We start from the raw sequence: 22320 nt of genomic DNA on the forward strand, positions 1-22320 counted from the left end.
GAAGACTCTTCTCAATTCTAGTTGGTTTAAATTAAGAAAATTTCTCTTTTTATAATCAAGTTCCTTGAGAACGGAGGCTGCTCAGACAAGCTCCCCAAATGTGGGTGCAGGCATCTGTTCTTAGTCTCCTGCAACTGGGATTGGCTGAAATAAAACTGACCTTTTAAAAGATTTGAACTGCTCAACCATATCAAAGACTCAATGAGAGTTGGATATTTACATCTTGTATGCTAATGGCTGAAGATTTACTTATTTGTTTAGTTTTTTTTTATATTCCACTTTTTGGCACTTCAGGTACGTTAGGTATCTCTCTATCCCTCAGGGCTTACAATCAAATTTTGTACCAGAGACATTTTTGACTTGCCCACGGTCACAAGGAGCGACAGGGGGGATTTGAACCTTGGTTTCCCTGGATTGTAGCCCTTTGCGCTAACCACTAGGCTACTCCTCCACTCCATAAAATATAAAGTGAAATTTTAAATTCTTGGGGGGTGTGGTTCAAGATGGCACCCTGATGAGACGTGCAGGCCAGAGCTCTGAAGTTTCTCTTCTGATATTGCTTCCCCCCCCCCCCGTGTACTAGGTGATTTCCTTCCTTTGAAACCATGGGGAAGAGGTTGTTCATATTTACCCCTCAGTCGGAGCTCTTCGGCAGACCACCTTGCCTGAGCTTGCATGCTTTAGGGCATTATTTCACGCGATAACGCACTAACGCACACGATAACTACCGTATCACAACGTTAACATTTAAATGAGGGAAACGGGAGGGGTTAGAGCGGGGTTAATAAAATTGATACCAGTACCACTGCAGGTGATAATGTACACATTATTGCCAGCAGTGGCACCAGAATTACCTACAGCTTTTCTATTGGTGCTATGGGGGCGACAGTGGGCAGCATGGCTGCAACCAAGGCAGGCGAAAATGCACAGCTGCGATGCGGCCGCTGGCTCAGTATCACCCCACCCCTTTTTTTGCACGACAATTATAGCGGAATGATGAATTCCGAAGTATTTATATTCTGCGTTTCCACTTTTTTCAGCGCTTCAAAGTGGATTACATTCAGGTACTATAGGTATTTCCCTATCCCCAGAGGGCTTACAATCTAAGGGGCGGATTTTAAGAGCCCTGCTCGCCTAAATCCGCCCAAATCCGGGCGGATTTAGGCGAGCAGGGCCCTGCGCGCCGGTAGGTCTATGTTCAATAGGCCTACCGGCGAGGGGGCGTGTCGGGGGGGGCGGGCCTGAGCCGCGCGGCGTTTAGGGGGTGTGTCAGCAGCGTTTTGGGGGCGGGCCCGGGGGGCGTGGTTACGGCCCGGGGCGGTCCGGGGGCATGGCCGCGCCCTCCGGACCCGCCCCCAGGTCGCGTCCCGGCGCGCTAGCGGCCTGCTGGCGCGCGGGGATTTCTCGCCTCCCAGAGGGAGGCGTAAATCCCCCAACAAAGGTAAGGAGGGGGTTTAGACAGGGCCGGGCGGGTGGGTTAGGTAGAGGAAGGGAGGGGAAGGTGAGGGGAGGGCGTTAGAGGATTCCCTCCGAGGCCGCTCCGATTTCGGAGCGGCCTCGGAGGGAACGGGGGTAGGCTGCGCGGCTCGGCACGCGCCGGCTATACGTAATTGATAGCCTTGCGCGCGCCAATCCAGGATTTTAGCGGATACGCGCGGCTCCGCGCGTATCTACTAAAATCCCGCGTACTTTTGTTTGCGCCTGGAGCGCCAACAAAAGTACGCCAACGCGCCTTGTTTGAAAATCTACCCCTAAGTTTGTACCTGAGGCAATGGAGAGTAAAGTGACTTGCCCAAGGTCACAAGAAGCAACAGCAGGACTCAAACCCTGGTCTCCTGGCTCGTAGCCCACTGCTCTAACCACTAGGCTACTCCTCCACTCCTATGTTTGTATCTGAGGCAATGGAGGGTAAAGTGACTTGCCCAAGGTCATATGGAGCCCATCTCATGTGAAGACATGCCAAGAAGGTAACATGGACCTAACATCTTCATGACGAAGTGAATGGCGACTTGTGTCTGACATGTGATCTTTAGAATTAATTTTGTAAATCTTCTGTCCTCCAACAAAGCAGAAATACCTATGTGTTGTGGCCAAGTAGGCTCCTATGAAGTCTAACACATGAGATTTTGGGAAATTGATAAGAAACCCTAAGGACTGAAGGGTGTTCACTGTATGGAAAGTGGATGAATAGACCTGAAGGGGGAATACCTGTTATGAGCCAGTCATCCAGGTAGGGAAAAACAAACTGTAGTGGCTGCTCATTATAGTAAAACAGACATTTCCTGAGACTCTTGTGAATTAAGATGGTTGTGTAAGCATCTGAGAATCAGAAAGGAAAGCCAACTATTGTTCACTAGGAGAGGAAGGATGGATCCTAAACTGACAATCTTGAATTTTTCTAAATATTTGCTGAGATTTTTGATGTTCAAGAAGGGACGCAGACCAGCTATCTTTTTTTGGAATTAGGAAATATTTTGAATTGAACCCAACATTCTTCTTTTGTAGCGAAACTGGTTCTGCTGAGTTGATCATTAGCAGGGAAGACAGCTCTTGCTGGAATTCTTCAATAGCTAAAGTGTACTTCACTGAAAAACTATTTAGGGAAGCAGATTTGAAATTCAGTTGGTATCCCACTGTATAATCTTTTGTCCCTAATGGTTCGTTGTTACCAAAACCATGACGCTTTGATATACTGAAGCCTTCCTTCACTGGAAGATTGCCTAAGGCCAACAGGCAATATTTGTTGAGATGGTTGTCAAAAGTTTGGATTAGACTTTGCCTGCATTTGTTATAGAAGTGTAGGTGAAGATCTCTTTCTAAAATGTGGCCTTCTCTGATGCTGCTTTCGAAGACACGAGTGTTGATAAATGTACTGCTGTATTGTATCCTATAGGGCTGATGTTGCCTCTTCCTGGAAGAACATGGTTGTTCAGTCATAGCTGCTGAAAGAGTAAGACCATGTAAAGACTATTTATTTACAATAATCCAGGCATCTAAGTAAGGGACCGGTGTGATCTCAAAAGCTCATATACTTCATCTACATCATTAACGAATTGCTGTTTTCTAAATTAATTTTATTGTACCCCACTTCAAGGGTTCTTTGAGATGGGTAAGCAGAAAAGAGATCTAGGCATCATAATGGATATTACATTAAAATTGTTGGCTTAGTGTGCTGCGGCAATCAAAAAAGCAAACATAATGTTAGGAACGAATAGACAGGGAATGGTGAATAAAACGGAAAATGTCATAATGCCTCTGTATCGCTCCTTGGTGAGACCACACCTTGAGTACTGTATATAATTCTGGTCGCCGCATCTCAAAAAAGATATAGTTGCGATGGACAAGGTACAGAGAAGGGCAACCAAAATGATAAATGGGATGGAACAGTTCCCCTTTGAAGAAAGGCTAAAGAGGTTAGGGCTGTTCAGCTTGGAGAAGACACTGTTGAGGGGGGATATGATAGAGTTCTTTAAAATCATGAAAGGTCTAGAATGGGTAAATGTGAATTGGTTATTTACTCTTTCGGATAATAGAAGGACTAGGAGGCACTCCATGAAGTTAGCAAGTAGCACATTTAAAACTAATCAGAGAACATTTTTTTCACTCAATGTACAATTAAACTCAAATTTCTTGCCAGAAGATGTGGTTAGTGCGGTTTATGGTTTATTTGGTTTTCTAGACCGTCACATCAGTAAAAACCTTCACAACGGTTTACAAATAATTAAAACAGAGAAATACAATAGATAGAATTAGTTAGCGGTAGTGTAGCTGGGTTTAAAAAAGGTTTGGATAAGTTGGAGGAGAAGTCCTGCTATTAATCAAGTTGACATATAGGTAGATTTTAAAAAATATGCGCAAGTGTCCATGTGCACACGCTACCCAGCGAGCGCACATGGATGTGCAATTTTATAACATGCACGCGCTGGCACGCGCATGTTATAAAATCAGGCCAACGCATGCAGGGGGGGTAGATTACCCCAGTTTACGTGCCTTGACGAGATCAGGCGTCCGCCAGTTCCCTCCCAGTCTGCTCCAATTAAGGAGCAGGCTGGGTGGGAGCTTTCCTCCTCCCCTACCTACCCTCCCTCTTCCCCTCTCCTCCCCGACCCCTTTGAAGGCCCTACCTTTTGTAATTTTCTTTATTTCACCAGCTCATGAGCTGGCGTAAGTTACACGCACCGGCAGGCTACTGCGTGCAATCCCACAGCACAGCGGCAAATGGCCGCTGTACCGGTGGCCTCCAGCTCCGCTCCACCCCCGGGACCGCCCCTTAATAGAGGCCTGGCTCTGGTGCACATGGCCGGGCCTCTTCTAAAATGTGTGCAGCGCGCGCAAGGTTAGGCTGTGCACATAACCCCCATTTTTCCTGCGCACAGGGGATTTAAAATTTAGCTGTTAGAGAATAGCCACTGCTATTACTGGCATAGTAGCATGGGATCTACTTAGTGTTTGGGTACTTGCCAGGTTCTTGTGGCCTGGTTTGGCCTCTGTTGGAAACAGGATGCTGGGCTTGATGGATCCTTGGTCTGACCTAGTATGGCAATTTCTTATGTTCTTATGTTCATCAAGTGTAAAGAAAGGGCAGAACAGTGATCTTTAAGATCCACTTTTATTTTCTCTAAAGAGATTATTGCCCATGCATGGAGCATCTACAAGTTTCTTATGCACATCTTCATGGAACCTGAAGTATGCAACCAAGCTAGTCTTCGGACTCCAATAGCCACTGCAGAAATTCTAAAACAGCTATTTTAGATTGATCTGATTAGATTCTTATCACATTCTAAAGTTTCTTGATTAATGAAATGAATCAGTCTATTTTATCTACTAGAAGCATTTGTGCAATGTAGACAGGAATGCAAGTACTGAACCATATGTAATTGATAAGCTGCTTTTCTGGAACTGATCAAGGCTGTTATAACATTTTCTTTACCATGTTATCCAGCAATCATGCATTTTTCCCAGGAGAAGTGTTGGAATGTGGTTTAGAGTGTTTTGGCTTTTTTCAACGCTGGTTACTGATTATGCAAGAGCCAGACCCTGTAATGTACAGGTCATGGTTGAACTCTGGTATCTGAAATCCAACTTTCTTGCCACAAGAAAGCTAGACAAAGGTGCTTGCCACATTCTTATTTGAAATGCCTAAATGAGTCTGAGCACTGAACTCCTACTACTTGTTTAGGTGACTGAATGTATTTGGGCAAGCCAAATAGTTTCTCTATTTTCTGCTTCTTCTTGTAAATTGAATACAATTTAATTGGCCATTCTTTGTACGAAGGCACCATTTTTCATGTCTTCAAAAGATGAACTCCTAGGATGCACAGCAGTTGGATTCAACAGGAGGCCTGTGGATTTCTCATCATCTGAATGGCATGAGAGAGAGGTAAAAGATGAGTCTGAGCCTTCTTGTGAATCAGACAATAAGATAGAAGGGTTTTCTGGGGTTGGCCTATCTTTCAAAGAAGATGAGTCGTGAGACCAAGTATGGATTCGAGATTGGATCTTATCATCTCTGCATTGATAAGGCAGCATAGTGGATTGACTATCCAACTTGGAAGCCACAGTGCCCAGAATTAGAGTCATTTGTTCCAGTGGAAGAGGCAGTGGTGGTGGCAAGCTTGGCAGTTAAATACTTAAGTTACAAATTCCACTCACATTCTTCCCACAACGGAATGATAGTTTGCTGGGGAAGAGCAATCTGATTCAGGGACCAGAACTGGTATAGGAAAAAAGGCTGTGTGTTTTACTGGTGAAATTTTCTCTGGTTTTTTGTTTCTCAGTCTTGAAAGATGTCCACAGAGAACATATACATCCCTATAAAAAAAGAATACCATACACACTTGAGTACCTGTCCAAGCTTACTTCTTTTCTCTTTGTTATGATGAGCACCAATTAAGCTTGTGCTGATAAATCTGTTTACAGTGATAAAACAAGAGAGTGAAGCCTGTGCCATTACAAGGAAGCTGTAAATAGGAGTTCTATGGAATATGATCCTATAATATTGCGGAGCAATTTATACAGCACTCTTCACCCCAATAATGGCATCTGGATTTTAAAATAGCTGGAAGGGTAGGAATGGATTTTTAAAAGATTAGCTAGGTAATTCTGGAAGTTAGCCAGATAAATCTAACCAGATAAAAATGTGCCCCCTGCTGATCAGTTAAATGTGCACACACTAAAATCACAAGGCACATAAATTTAACTGGTTAGAAAGGGATTGGCCTTGGAGGTGTCCCTCAGGGGCATATTTCAGACAATGTGGATTTTCAGCACTAATCAACAAAATTTAACTGCTCAAAACCAGCTGCACAAATAGCAACCCTAAATCTAACCACATAAATTTTGTCCACCTAAATTTAGACAATTATTCAGGATGACATCTAGCTTGTCAGTTTTAGTTGACTATCTGACGAAAGATAGTTGTGTAAAATTAGATGGATCTCTTAGCCATCCAGCAAGTTTTTGAAAATCCACTTCATAGTTCCATATCTACTTGGTGGAATATGGTATGACTGACATACAAAAACAACAGACTTTGAAAATTTCAGGAAATATGAAAACCTCTAGATTATGTATCCCAGGTGCTAAGCTTTTTGTTATATCATTAGATTAACTATGTTCTACAATATGGTAGTAATATCCTCCCAGATGAGTTAAAGTTGTACGAACTAAAAGGAAATATGTAAAAATTGTGAATACAATAAAAATATATAATGTGATGAGTTGAGCCAGAGCGGAGTCTCTGTGCTGTATAACTTTGAGGTGTTTTCCTCAAAGGGACTGTTACTTTGCAGGAAGGAAACTACATTTCCCAGGTGCCCTGGTAGTCAGCCTCAGGAAGGGTTGGGGGCAGGGAAACACAAGGGCGGTTTCTTCCTAGGGAGGGGCACTCTATCTGACATAAAGAGAGTAGCCTTCCAAAGGAGGAGAGAGGAGAGCTGGAGGGAAGGCAAGGCAAGTAACATCTAAAGCCTGAGGCAGGGGGATGGTGCCCAGGTAGACCCTTTTCCACTAAAGGCTACGTCAGCTCTAACAGGATTCCTTCACTCTTAAGGGCTGTGTAACAGGGGATATGCATAAGTGTCGTCAGCAGTGCCTTGAGGGTTAAGTAGAGGGATTAGCTCCGGTGGCGTTGAAGAAGCTGCGGTAGGAAGGCTTATGCAAATGTGGAGAATGCTTATTGTGGGGTTTGGAACGAAGTATAAGGTAAAAAGGAAGAATATAAAATGGTTTTAGGACTGTACAAGCCAGGGGAGCTTGTGGCAGTGAAAAGAGTAGTTTTACTTAATGAAGTCAGCTGGAGGAAAAGAGGTAATTAGGACCTGGCAGCTGGCCTAAGGAGACGTTCCTGCAGTGGGGGAGGTTTCAGTACTGTGTTATGCTTGGGGGAAGTATAAGGTACTGGGGGGGAAAACCTACTTTGCCCACATGTTGTGCAGGGGAACATATACTAGAAATTCAGAGTGAGAAGCTTGGATGTTTTGGGGGATTAGTGAATCAGGGCTTAAAGGGTATCAAACCCGCAAGCTCCCAGTTACTGCTTGGTAATGCAGGTCTGGTAATACTGTTTATGTTGAGTGTTTTTCCTTTCTGTGGAGTTTTGTTTAATTAATAAACTTCAATACATAAGAAGCTTCTGCCTGAATGTAATATGTTGTTTTAAAGGGCTGCCCGGGGGGTGACCCTTACTCTAGTGGAGAATGAGGGAAGTTTGGTCTCAGGGGCCTAGTTGTACGAGAACCTTCCCTCACAAGTGGTGCTGACCCATAGCCTCCTTGCCTTATGGTTATCCTCTACTCCTGTCTCCTGGGAGAAACTTCAAGAAGGGATCTGCTATAAAGGACTTTGTGGAAGCAGTCCTTGATAATTAGCCCCGAGCTTGAAGTCACCGCTGAGGACCTGCCACCAGGGGCACCATCATCGCCACAATAAACACACAAAAAAGTAAACAGGACTGCCCTGTCTAGTTTTCTCCGCTTTCTTCCAGATACTGGGTGCAGGAGGGAGGAAGCATAGTAGCAAGAATCTGCACACATTCAATTTATATAAAAGGAAAACTGTTACCATACTAAAAGCTATCTTTCTCCATGGAGGTTGCTTACTCGTACAAAATGTAATTTATTACCTTGAAATTCTGCTTTAAAAATTCTGATCTATACTATGTGCATAACTTAAGGGAATATATAGTGCCACCATTATATGAAGAGACCACGAAGCAGAGTCAAAAGGAAATGCAAGCCATATTTTGCAGGAGTCCATGATTTGTACCACACATCCTGCTATCATGTGATGGGGCAGCTGGCCTTTAAACTGGGGTGAAGTCATGGATTAAACAGCTGCTTCTTCTGAGGGGCAAAAGTGAGATGGATCAGGGAAGCCCAGCTTGCCCACTAACACAGAAGCAATTTCCAGAGAGGAGAACCTGACAAAAGCAAGCGAGTCAGAATATTTCTATTCTGTCATAGAGCACAGATTCAGCATCCTTCCAGAAGCCAAATACTTATTCTAGAGTCATCACAGTGTAGTGTTAGAAGTAACTCTGAAGAATACTGCATCCATATATCATCATATCCTTCCACATAAATCCCAGTTTGGTATGCCCCTTCCCTTAAACATGAATACTAGCTTGGGGTGTTTTACTGCAGTATGTCCTCCTCCCAGTGCATGTTACCACAGTATAGCATGTGCCTTCCCTCCTCTGCCAGGGCAGGTCACTGCAGCACGCTATACTGTCTTCCATGCTGTACTGCACTAAAATTCTCCATGGGGTATTTTAGTGCAATACACTATGCTGCCTGTTACTCCACCCCCCCCACCTCAGTGTGTTATCCTACTACACCATGCTGCCGCTGCCTCTTCCCCCCCCCCCCCCCCCACTGGGGTGTGAAACTGCATTATGCTGTACTGCCTCTTCCCCCTCCCACCAGTATGTTACTGCTGCATGCCATTCTGCCTCCTTCCCCTACCCCTACTTAGGGTGAGGTACAGCAGTACGCAGTGCCGCCTCCTCCCAAGTTGTATTACAGCACTATGGCCTGCTCCTCCCTCCCCTTCTCCCTTCCAGCTCCCCGCAATGTGTCACAATAGCATACAGTGCTGAAGTCACCTTTCTCCAACAGCCACCTACCTCTGTGGACTCCTCCTGTTCATTAATGATTAGGAATGCATCCTCAGTGGCCTGGCGTTTTGCATCTGCTATGGTTTGCTCCATTCTGGCTCTCTCTGAAGCAATCATTTCAAAGGCTTTGTGCTCTGCTTCAGCTACAGCCTTCTGTACCTCTGACATGGCCTGCCGCTTCACCTCATTCACAGCTTCCTCTAACAAGGTCAGAGAAAACCAATGTGAGTTTAGTATTTTTTTTTTTTTTATGAGAGCAGAGTATGGATGATCGTACTGTTTTGAGTTTTTTTGTTGTGAATTTAGATGTTTACTGATATATATATATTTTATTTTTTTTAATTGATGTGACTATGAGATTGGAGTATATAAAGAATTTTAATAAACTATAAACTAAACAATATTAATATATCCACAGTATAATGTTGAAGACCATCACCACCTCCCACCATTTCCTCAGACTGTAATCAAATATACAGTAAAATAGGAGGATAAGTACACACATCCTTAACATAAAAGGAAATATAAAAACCTAATTAGTATTTTTCACTTATAAAGAACCCTGACTTTGCATCCTTGAAGACAAGAATTAAAACTCTTCCTGCTGGCAAATAGCAAGGATCATACTGTGCAGCATGGCCGTGCAGGGGAAAATTATGGCACTGCATGTGAGCAACTCATGCTGTTTGGAAATCTCTGGCACTAGGTCAACCCGTGATGGCGCTGACCCAGAGCAACACACCAGCAAGGCACTCTGCCAAGGTCACAACTCCTCTGAGAGGGAAAACAGCACTAAAATATGTCAGACATCACATGGAAAATGTCTGGGTACCAAAACTTGCGCACAAATCTGCTAGTACCTAATTTTCCTAAATCATACAATGCATTTTATTTCAGTTTCATGCATATGAATTTTGTAAGCACAATATTTAGACGTAAAGACAAAACAGCCAAATAATGTCCCAATAACAATACAATGAGAGAATAACTTTTTAAACAAAAGGGTACAGAATTGAAGAAATATTATAAGGTGTCAGCAAGCCAGTTGGTGTATGGGCTGAGTGACCACCACCTGGTCTCATCTATCATCCACCTTTTCTTAATGAAAATATTCACCTCTGTTAGTGAAAAACTGAAAATGTTACTAAAGTGTTCAATCAGGCATGAAATGCTGCAAGTCAGATAAGACTCGAACAGCAATGAAAAAAGCGACACCTCAAGGTCAGATTTAGAGCCCATGATTGCAAGGATCCAGAAGGATTCCCGGTGCATGGATCCTGGCTGACTAGCACTGCAATAACTGGGCTAAGCAAGTTGGGAAGGGACATAACAGATAAAGGAAAATTCCAGAGTAGCTGTGACTAAAAGCTCATGGAGCCAGATCCCAGCCCTGCTTCCAACTGAGCTAGGAGCCCAAAGGAGGAGGAGGAAACTACCAGGTGTGAGAAAGTACATAGAAACATTTTAAAATATAAAATAAGAAAGCACAAGGCAGCAACAATGCAGGCCACAATGCTCCAGAAACAAACAAGTAGTTGCGCAACAAGTTAGTGGCGGTCATGTATCATACAGCAAGGACAAGGGGCTATAAAGAAGAAGTGCCATGCTGGATCAGACCAAGCTTCATTGAGCCCAGCATCCAGGTCTCTGACAGTGGCCAATCCAGGTAGCAAGTACCTGGCAGATCCCAGGGATAGCAATAGATTTCCTTAGGCTACCTGGATCATAGTGTTTTATGGACTTTTCCTCCAGGAACTAGTCCAAACCTCTTTTAAACCCAGACATGCTTGTCACCTTGATCACCTACCTCCTCTGGCAACAGATTCCACAGCTTGATAGTGCACAGACTACTAAAACTGCCCTAACACGTATTCAGCTGTTTAGGCTATTATAAAGCTTGACAATGAGATATGGGGAGGAGAAGAGTCTAGGTACTAGATTAAGTATAGAAACCTGTACACCCGTTTATCCAGGATGGCAAAGAACCAAGAGGAAGTCAAGTATGTTGGACTGTGGGGATAGAATTATTATTTTTTTTTAATAAAATAATCAAACCTGACTTCCGTTAGGAGCGATATCCCACAAGCCTTCAAGCTTCTACAGCTGGTGGCCGAAATATAGCTGGTAGTTAAGAGCATATACACCGGAGAATTTGGGCAAAATGAAAGAACCAATTGCTCTTTATCTGCTGACATATATTACGTTACTACGTAGAGATCAACTTATGCTTCTTCCCATTCACTAATACAAAATGTATCTCTACAGTAATCCGGCTCTAATTCTGGCGCTGTTAGCATATATTTCTGAAGGTTTGTAGTTATGGAACAGGAACACATACAGCACCATTAGCACTGAAGAGACGCTGCCATAGTCCATATAGCGTTTGTCTGGCCTGCTCAGTACACAGAAAGCTCTGGAAGCTACCCTGCACTTGCTGTTCTGTGTTCCCTCTCCTCCTCTCCTGCCTCGAATAGTAATCTAGTATAGTGAGAAGATACCATGGCTCCTTACCAGCTTTCTTCCAGATTTCTTCCGTTACGTAGCCTGTTCCTGTCCGACCGCTGAACTCCCGCTGCGAATCTGCAGAGATGACACACAGGAGGTGGTCACATTGTAGTCTAATGACTCATGGTTCTGTTTTATTTTCCCACATTTAGCATTTATTAAAAAACAAAAATCTGAAAAGCTGTAACTGCTGCAGAGAATCACATATTCACAGCGAGTTCACTGCTGTTAATTCTCTGGATTGTGCTTTACACTAATAGTTAAGCACCACAATAAATCCGTGCACGAGTACCATTATATTATATTACGGTACAGGCTGCACAGCAAACCCATCAATGAAAGGAATTTTTCGCATTACATTCAGAATCACGTAAAGTTTTCAGCAGTACAGACCAGTATCCAACCCATAAAAACAGAGAGCTACTTAAAACTAGTCCAGACAATATTGTGCTCAGGCTGTAAGAAGCAGTGTCCAATCCATGGCCTGAAACGATAGTGATAGTAGACCCAAAACAAGAATGCTAAACCAGCGAAAGTGATCACCTGCTTCCAGATCATAAGGAACAGGCTAGTCAGGCCACAGATTTCATATTCTTCTCTCTAAAGCTTTAAACATTGTGTACAATTCCCAGATGTGGCCTGGTTTAGATTCCTTCGTGCAGTGCTGCTGGCATGGGCCTCCTTACCACTGCTCATGGAGTCCGAGCTCCCAGGACTGTGCTGCCTAGAGACGAACTCGCCCCCTTTCCTGCTCTCCGTGTTCTCGCTGCAGCGCCTCTTCCAGTAGTGGAGCTCCTCACGATCTGCCTCCTGACAGCGCCGCAGCACCGCCATGGAGCGCCTGGTCTTCTCCACCATCTCCATAATGCAGTTCAGCACCTAAGCCAAGACAACCACTGTTTGCTTTAAATTTTTTTTTTTTTTTTACAATTCAGTATAAGAGTGTGGAAAATTCTGCCGTTGAAACTCAAGCAACTTCATACGCAAAGCAGATATATTCTTAGCGGTCAATAATAAAAAGCAGGTACAAGGGGCATTTGAACAAGACTGTGTGTGTTTAGAACATTCAGCGGGCAACAGAACCTGACGACCAACTGTGTAACTAGAAGTAATGCAGCAAGTTCAAATACAAGGAGGACCTCCTCATCCTCAAAGACCAGTGACACAAGCAGGCAATGCTCCAAAGATTGCTATGTCAGGTAATTTCTTTGGTGTCTTTTAGGGAATATCAACATTCATTTTAACTCTTGAAGAAGAGGATTAATCGTGGTCTCTCAGCATGAACTGATAGGGCCCTTCTCAATATACCAAGGCAGACTCGGACGGTCATAGTCCACCCAGATCCCAGAACTTCCTGAGCAGTGTTACCTACTGACACACAGAGCTGGCAGCTCCCTGAGTGCTAGCATGGCTTAGTGGAAAGCCACTATGCCAAATGTTCTGCCATAAGGCTGAGGGTACCACGTAGAGGGATGAATACAGTCTCTAATGATCTCTGCACTGTATATCAAACATTGAAATCTCAAAAGAGTAATGTGTAAATTGAAAAGGAATGAGGTCTTTTTTTTTTTAAAGGGTTATTTCGTTTTCTCTTCTCTTTTAGCACCAGTAAAGTTAAGTTTGCTTACCTGTAAACAGAGTTCCCCATAGGCAGCAGGATGAATTAGAATTTACACACATATGATGTCATCCGACGGCATTGTCATAGACCCAGTTCTCAGAGGTCAAGACTTTACTGAGCATGTGCGAGAGTTCCTGTGCACCATGCTGCTTTGTGAGCCTTTTAATTTTTTTTCAGAGATTAAGCTTTAGCAAGGCAGTCGACTCTCCAGGGAAGCGCTTGGGTATAAAGAATGACAAATTCATCCTGCCTTCTAGGGAGAGCCCTGTTTATAGGTAAGCAAACTTGTTTTCTCCATCAACAAGCAGGCCATTATGTGTGGGGAGTCCCTAGCTGAGTAATCTGTAAACCAGATAGCATATAACAGTGTGCTATACAAACCACTAGCCAATTAGACAAAATTTGTTAAGCAATTGCCTTTCCCAATTTATTGGGATCAAAAGACATGGACAGGTGAGAAGCTAGGATGGTGAGGTTAAGTATTCTTTAGGAAATATGTCAAAGCTCTCGTACGTTTCATGGTGAGAAGAGCCAGCTCTCCTTTATGCACATACGGTCTTGGAAGTAATGTAGGAAGCACAGTACCTTGGATTAAAGTGGAATGCAGATATCGCTTTCAGAAGGGACTCGGGGTGAGTTCTTAGAACCACCCTATTGTGAAAAATATTGAGGTGAATATGAAAACAGAATCTATTGTTCACTTATTCTTCATGCTGATATAACAACCACGAGAAGCAACACTTTCTAGGTGAGAAATTTCAAGTTCACTGACTCGAGAGGATCAAATGGAGGTTTCATGATTTTGAGCAAGGACCTCTATGAGGTCATACAGTAGTAGAGGCTTATTGACCAGAGGTCTGAAATGTTACACTACCTTCATGAACTTGAATTCTATAGGGTGAAGAGAGATCAGAACCTCACCTGCTAGTGATATGCTGCAATGGCACAGAGATAAAGTTTTACTGAAGAGGTGCTAAGTCCGAAGGACAGGAAGAACAGATACTGAAACGAGTTCCTCAGGTCACAGGAGGTGAGATCCAGAAGGCTGGTCCCACAACATGTTGAGAACCTTTTCTACTTAAACTGTAGGATCTTCTGGATGAAGGCTTTCTAGCCAAATTCAGGATGTCCTCCACCTCTTTCAGACAGCATGACGAGGAAACTACTACACATTCAAAATCCAGGCTATGAAGGCCAACAATTGCAGATTTGGATGACATGGCCTGCTGTCCTGAGTGATGATTCTTGGAGATATCCCCAATGGAATCAGAGACTTAATTGATAAATGGACATGAAATGGACACAATACTTGCTGTGGCCAGGCTGTGCTACCAGGATTATCCTTGCATTTTCATGAAGGACCTTTTGGTGATCAGCGAAATTAGTGGCATTCACAGAGTAGACCAGATGCTTCTGTTTATCAGAAAAGCATCAAGAGTTCATCTATAACTGCTCAGACACATAGAACTGAAGTTTCTGACCTTCTGTCATAGCCCTCTCTGCTATGGACAAGAGAAGATACCAGGGGCAGGGATGTAAATTAGAGAGGTCAAGTGGTCCGGAACTGATGTCTTCTGCCTGGATCATCTCCGTTCCCTGCAGGTTGGGCCCTTGGATGCAGGCAGCTTCCAGGACTTACCAAGTGGAGTGGAAAGCCGGAATCTGAGCAGGACCCAGGAGAGGAGCTGAAGACCAGAGTGGAAATCAAGGACCAGAAATGAAGCAGGTGCCAGGCGCAACAAGATATCACAGAACAAAAAACTCTATGAAAACTTCTGGACCAGCAAAGGTATGTCAGGCTCGGGCTTATTTACAGCATTCAGGACACACCTAATGCTGGTCCAACAGGAAGCTGCTGGAGGCAAGTCTCTCTAAAGCTCTTTTGGCTTCATGGTTTCTGAGGGATTCTTGCCGAGCCATTGTTCCTGTGGCTCCACTGCAAGATCTCCTGGCACTGAACTTCTGGGGTCATAAGTTCGAGATCTGCTGCCCAAGACACCTTTCTGTTGATGTTTGAAGTGAACACATTGACCATCTGCTATTTCTGGATCCAAGGACCATTCGTATATTTATAATAGTTGCAGAAGCAGTCCGCCAACATATTTTGGATTTCCACATCATCTGCCCACAACCAGATTCAGATGGCCTTTTGGAAGAGTACTTGAAAGCCCATACTCCCCTGCTTCTTTATATAGAACATGTCCATTTGTTTGTCTGGATTAATATTTCTTTCCCAGAAGCCCTCATATGGCTCACAGCTCCAGATGGTTGATTTGCAAATGACTCTCCACTGGGGACCACAATCCTTGGAATTACATAATACCAATGTGAGACCTCAACCCTTGGTGGAGCTGTCGGTAGACAGAGTCACTTAATGAGGTGGGATGCATAGTGAGACTGCCACCTTCAAAACTTTTGGATTTATCCACTACTGAAAGGACATTCTCATCCCAGAAGACACAAACTCGGTGTGATAATGATTGATAGAGCTGATCTTATTGGCTCTAGAGAGCCCATTGAAGGTCCTGCATGTGCAGATGAGTCAGGGGAACCATATGTACTGAAACCGCCATGTGTCTGAGAAGGACCAGGACTAACCTTGTTTATACTCTGTTCTGTTAAAGCAAGGTCCTTACTAGGCCCATTAGAAATATGGCTCTCTCGACAAGGAAAAACACTTTTTCCTGAAGTGAGTCTATCCTATGAATTCAATTCTGGGAACCAGGTTGGGCTTGTCAAAACTGATCAGGAAGCCCAGGGACTGGAAGAGCCATATGGACTTTTAGGGATTCCAGATATCCTTATGGAGATGGACCCACCCACACAGATGATTGCCTGGAATTGTTTCTAGGCCTCTGGGCAATTTTAAAATGTCCCTTTATGCACATAATAAAACCATGTTTTACGCGCATAAATGATTTTGAAACTCAGGCCCGGTATGTTTAGCCTCCATTAACTTCTGGAACCCTCAGCAATCAGTTCTCCCTAAGTTTCTTACTTTAAAGGTTACATCTCCCTCCTCCTCCTCACTTTATTGCATTACATTTTCTTTACCAGGACATGAATCAGAGGGTAGGCAGCATGCTAATGATTTTAAACTGAATGTTCTAGGACTTTCTCGTGGATGGGAAGGATGTAATAAAAAGGCAGTGCAATGCATTTCATTTATCACATTTACTGCAACTTATTTACCCCATCACGCCTAATAAACTGTGCAATGCATAATGTGTCTCAAAATCTGGAGAGAGAGAGATATATATAATGCCCATCATGTTACCAAGGAAATCATGTAACTTGCTTTCACCCCCCCCCCCCCCCCTTCCCACTGGCACAGGCACAGCCTCTTATCGGGGTCTTACATGATCCAGATGTTTCCATTCATCTGCCCATTCTTTTTCAGTCAGACGATGATCCACCAGCTCATCCCGATACCCTCCATTTATGCCACCTATTCAATTCAATAAAACACCAAAAAAAAAAAAAAAAGAAAAATCATCTTAATTTTAAATTACTAGGAAAAAAAAAAAACCAGACTGCTGCTGGCCACCAGGTGGTGCCACAAGATCAATACATGGCTCAGTCCTCCAACTGATACCAGCAACACTCCCAGCCAGGACAGCAGGGCCTCCGGCCTGCAATTTACCCCAAGTCACACTATCAGGCTAACTATAGCTGTAAAATCCCCAGTCTTGTGTTCTGTGGCACTGTATGCAGCTCTCAGTGCCTTTAAATTCCTAAATTACAGATATCTGCCTTCTTTGACCAGGTTAGTCTTTATCTGCTCTCATTTACTACTTTATGTTGCACATTGTGGTCTCTCTTTTTGGACCCACAAATAAGCTGAAAATGACCTGCAAGGGTTTTTCAGAGCACACATGTCCCAATACATCCACATATCAGAAGAGATGCGAATGATCTCGAAAGCTCATAAGCATCATCGTTTTTGACTAATTTCTCTGTTGGGCCAATAAAAAGGTATTAACCTTTAGAGAATCCTGCTTTCCTCCCCTGTGCCACCCAAAAATAAATATGGTTATTATAATTCTCCAAGCAAAACTGACAAATATCTTCCAAATTAAAGACATCTAAAAACAGGAGCAATTTCCTTCAGGTGGTACTTACAACCCTAAAACTAAGGGACTGCCATTTTTTTTTTTTAACTTGCAGACTTATAATGACCACACCAATCCCATCTATTTATGGATGTGTGTGTGGCTGCAGGCAGAATCAGAATCCTTCCTTCTGGCAGCTACGTATTTTTGTGGCTAGGTCCACACTGATTGGGATGGTTTACTCTGCTTCCTAACCGAGCAGTAATGATCTGCTCTTCTGGTATTCCAAAATTAAAGGGCTAACCATAAAGGCTTGCAAAATGAGAAAAGGATCTCTTTCAAATGTGTTTTTAATCTCATTGTTTCTGGGGAAAATGTGATGGGCGGGATATACACAACACAAGGAGCTGCTGAAGGGAGAACGTGCAGAACGTTGACCACGTTGGAAAAACCAGTTTCCGTGTTACCATGTTAGAAGCTACGTACCAGAGTCCCAGCTCACCTGGATTGTGGTGCCGATCTCTGGGCTCCCGGTGCTCCAGCACCTTGGCGGGGTCTCGGTACAGTTGCGGGGCTGGGATATCCTCCAGGCTGTAGTGCTGCAGCGGGGGAGGCGTCGGGTGGAACTGTAGTGGCAGGCTCAGAGCTGGGCTATGCCGCGGCGCTGGGCTGATGGTACAGACTCTCTTGGCAGGCGGCTCTGACTGGATCGGGTCTCGCTCAAAGCTGTTTTCTTCTCTCCTGTGCAACAGGCACATTAATAGAGGGAAGAAGAGGGGAAGGAGGAGGAGGAGTTATAAAATGGAAAAAAATCCCCATGTTGTGAATGGCTGCCAAAGGTTCTCACTGCATAACTGTACGAGTTGGAGTCAAGAAATACAAAATTTGTATTTTTACAATTTGAGGATCTTATTAAGGCACTCCACGGTATGTTTGATGTAGTTGGATAAGAACGTTATTTGAATAGTTGAAAGTGTGCCCGGATGTGTGCAGGAATCCTTCAGCATGGTGTGCCCTGGGGGGGCCAAAATCAAAAGCTCTTGGGGTAGTTGAGTATGCCAGGATGGGAATCATACATTCTCATTAACTTACTCTCTAATCCTGATTCCTCTCTTCATTTTGGTGTGGCTCTTTCCTCCTACTTTCTTGCTCCAGCTGAGAGGAAGGCACCTTGACCCTTCATTTACATTACTTATTTTACTAAAATATTTATGCAAACATTTTCTTGATAGGAAAATTAGTTCTTACCTGCTAATTTTCGTTCCTGTAGTACCACGGATCAGTCCAGACCATGGGTTGAGCCTCCGGTCCAGCAGATGAAGACAGACAAAAACTGAAAGGGTATCCTATATCAGGACAGAGCCTACCCTGCAGCCCTTCAGTAAAACCATTGTCAAAGCAGAAAATAAACAGTAAGGAATCAAGCAAGTAACAAGAGAACACGAGCAACCAACCAGAGAACTCAAAAACATGAACAAGTGTAAACATTGGATGGACTCTGTAGATAAGCGCTCTTGCATAAAAGTCCATGGTCATCATAAAGATGCTTCCGGTGCCTCTAATTATAATCACAGAATAAATGCACTCTGAATCCTGCAAAAAAGGGAGGAAGCTTCGAGTGGCTAGCAGGAAGTAAAGGGAAGGGGCGCCTGGACTGATCCGTGGTACTACAGGAATGAAAATTAACAGGTAAGAACTAATTTTCCTTTCCCTGTACGTACCCGGATCGGTCCAGACCATGGGATGTACCAGAGCTTCCCTAAACAGGGTGGGATCGAGACAGTCCCGCTTGAAGTACCTGCCGACCAAAGGAACCAAAGACAGGCGCCTGAACATCAAGGCAGTAATGCAGAGCAAAAGTATGCAGAGACTTCCACGTAGCTGCCCTGCTTATCTCCTGTGGAGAGACCGATTGACTTTCAGCCCAAGAAGTAGCTTGAGAACGCAAGGAATGAGCCTTCAGACCCTCCGGAACCGCCCGGCCCTAACCGAAATAGGCAGACGCGATCGCCTCCTTCAACCAGCAAGAGATCATGGTTTTAGAGGCCTGTTTGCCCCGGTTGGGCCCACTCCATGAGACAAAAAGTGATCCGAAACTCGGAATTCATTGGTATCCTGAAGGTAACGCATGAGAACGCGTTTCACATCCAGACGGCGTAGATATCCCCAACCGTACTTGCAATATCTGCGGGAGAGAACGAGGGAAGCTCCACCGACTGATTGACATGAAAGGAAGAGACAACTTTCGGCAAGAAAGACGGGACAGTCTTAAGAGAAACCCCCCCGAGTCCGAGAAACACAGGAAGGGCTCCCTACACAACAACGCCTGAATCTCCGACACCTGTCTGGCAGAGCAAATAGAAACTAAAAGCACCATCTTAAGGGTCAAATCCTTGAGAGTAGAGCGGTGGACAGGCTCGAAGGGAGCTAGGCAGTGAGCCCAGAGGACCAAATTAAGGCTCCACGAGGGACAAGTGGAACGCAGCGGCGGCTTCAAATGTTTAACTCCCTTGAGGAAACGGACAACATCTGGATGAGATGCAACCGCATAACCTTCAAGATTTCCCAAGAGAGAGCCGAGGGCAGAAACTTGTACCCAGAGCGAACCAAACGATAGACCCTTAGAGAGACCGCGCTGGAGAAAAGAAAGAACCAGTGAAACCGGGGCCGCATGCGCCGAGACACCCAATTCCGTGCAGACAAGTTCGAAGACCTTCCAAACCTGGACATAGGCAAGGAAAGTAGAAGCCTTGCGGGCCCACAAAACAGTGGATATGATGTCCTCCCTATATCCCTTCTTCCTCAATCGCCGCCGTTCAAAAGCCAGGCCACTAGACAGAAGCAGTCCGCCTGGTCTAAAAATACAGAACCCTGATGGAGCAGGTACTGAAGATGACCGAGACGAAGAGGGCCATCCCTCGACAGGTTTACTAGATCCGCGAACCACAGTCTGTGGGGCCACTTGGGAGCTATGAGAATGACCGGACCTCCGTGAAGTTCTATTCTTCTGAGCACTTTTCCCACCAGGGGCCAAGGCGGGAACACGTACAGAAGGACGTCGCGTGGCCAAGGAAGGACTAGTGCATCTACCCCTTCTGAGCAGTGCTCCCTCCAGCGGCTGAAAAACCGGAGAGCTTTGGCATTGTCCAAGGTTGCCATCAGATCCAGGTGAGGAGGACCCCACCTGTTGACAATCAGATCCATTGCTTCGGACAACTCCCACTCGCCCGGATCGAGATGCTGTCAACTCAAGAAATCAGCTTGAACATTCTCCTTGCCCACAATGCGAGAAGCTGCTAGGCACTCCAGATGGCGCTCCGCCCACACAAAAAGTTGGCTGGCCTCGAGGGCCACCAGATGACTCCTGGTGCCCCCCTGGCGATTGATATACGCCACCGTGGTACAGTTGTCTGAGAGTACCCGAACTGCTCTTCGGCGAAGCAGCGGGAGAAATGCTCTGAGAGCCAGATGTACTGCCCGAGCCTCCAGGCGATTGATGTGCCAGCGAGATTGGGCTGGGGACCAGTATCCCTGCGTGGCCTGTGACTGGCAGACTGTTCCCCATCCAGAGAGGCTGGCATCAGTCATGACTACAATCCACTGCGGAGTCTGAAGGGATATTCCTTTCAAAAGGTGCTTGAGTGATAGCCACCATTGTATGTCGCTGATGATAGAGTCGGAGAGCGGGAGTGGCGTCGAAACTGTTCTGACACCGGCTTCCAGCGGGATAGCAAAGCTTTCTGTAAAGGACGCATATGCACAAAGGCCCAGGGGACCAAGTCGATAGTGGAAGCCATGGTTCCCAGGACCTGTAGGTAGTCCCATGCCTTGGGGAGAGGCATGGAAAGGAAGTTTCGGACTTGATCCATCAGCTTGAACGCTCAAGAGCTGGCAGGAATACCTTGCCGACTCAGGTATCAAACCGAGCCCCTAGGAATTCTAAGACCTGGGAAGGTCGGAGATTGCTCTTGGAAAAATTGACTACCCATCCCAGAGACGAGAGACAAGCAAGGACACGGTCCACTGCCCGCTTGCATAGGGTCTCCGACTTGGCCCATACTAGCCAATCATCCAGGTAAGGGTGGACTAGGATTCCGTCCCGCCAGAGGGCAGCCGCCACCACCACCATAACCTTGGTAAACGTGTGTGGTGCTGTGGTGAGAACGAAAGGCAGAGCCCGGAAATGAAAGTGTTGCCCCAAGATGTGGAATTGGAGATACCTCTGATGTTCGGCCCGGATCGGTATGTGTAGGTAGGACTCCGTCAAGTCGAGAGAGGCCATAAATTCACCAGGATGAACAGCCGCTATAATTTCCCTTCAGTTTCCATCCGTAGGTGGGGCACTTTGAGGGCTCGGTTGACTCTCTTGAGGTCCAAGATGGGGCGGAAGGAGTAGTCCTTTTTCGGAACCACGAAGTAAATAGAATACTGGCCGGTGCCCTGTTCCTCCTTAGGAACTGGGACTATAGCCCCCAGCCCCTGGAGTCTGGTGAGAGTCTGACATACAGCGGCCCGCTTTCGATGCCCGCACAATGAGACTATGTACAGATCTGGTAGGTCTTGAGCAAATTCTAAAGTGTAGCCTCTCTCAATTATCTCGAGGATCCACTGGAACGAAGTGATTTTGACCCATTCCTCCAAGCACCGAGATAGACGACCACCTAAGTTGGGAATGGAGGAATGGGCCGGTGGAATCTCATTGGGAGGCGGGCTTGGTCGTGGGGCGTTGTGGATTACCATCTCGGAAGGCACGACAGCCTCGAAAGGACTGAGACCTGGACTGAGTTCTGGAGGGAGTTCCCCTAGAGAAGGCGCCCCTGGGATTATATCTCCGCTGACCCCTGAATCGGGGGCGTGTAGGAAAGAAGGCTCTCGCCTGTTTCGGACGATCTTCAGGTAGTTTGTGAACCTTGTTCTCACCCAAGGATTTAATAAGCTGCTCCAGGTCCTCGCCAAAAGGCAACTTACCTTTAAAAGGGAGCGTGCTCAGCTGCGCCTTGGAAGACGAGTCAGCGAACCAATTACGG

General features: G+C 45.2%; 1 protein-coding gene across 9 annotated transcripts in view; it reads right to left on the reverse strand.

Moving 5' to 3' along the window:
* The window catches only part of CBFA2T2 (CBFA2/RUNX1 partner transcriptional co-repressor 2), a 420340-nt gene that overhangs the window by 6660 nt on the left and 391360 nt on the right, over window positions 1-22320 (reverse strand). For all 9 annotated transcript variants that reach the window (XM_029611021.1, XM_029611022.1, XM_029611016.1 and 6 more), the window contains 5 exons: window positions 17796-18034; window positions 16601-16689; window positions 12307-12499; window positions 11627-11695; window positions 9125-9315 (listed from right to left, as the gene is read on the reverse strand). In XM_029611021.1, coding sequence (XP_029466881.1) covers window positions 9125-9315; window positions 11627-11695; window positions 12307-12499; window positions 16601-16689; window positions 17796-18034 — 781 coding nt within the window. The remainder of the gene's footprint in view (window positions 1-9124; window positions 9316-11626; window positions 11696-12306; window positions 12500-16600; window positions 16690-17795; window positions 18035-22320) is intronic.

This window comes from Rhinatrema bivittatum, chromosome 8 (assembly GCF_901001135.1).
Source record: "Rhinatrema bivittatum chromosome 8, aRhiBiv1.1, whole genome shotgun sequence".
NCBI classification, from domain to species: Eukaryota; Metazoa; Chordata; class Amphibia; order Gymnophiona; family Rhinatrematidae; genus Rhinatrema; species Rhinatrema bivittatum.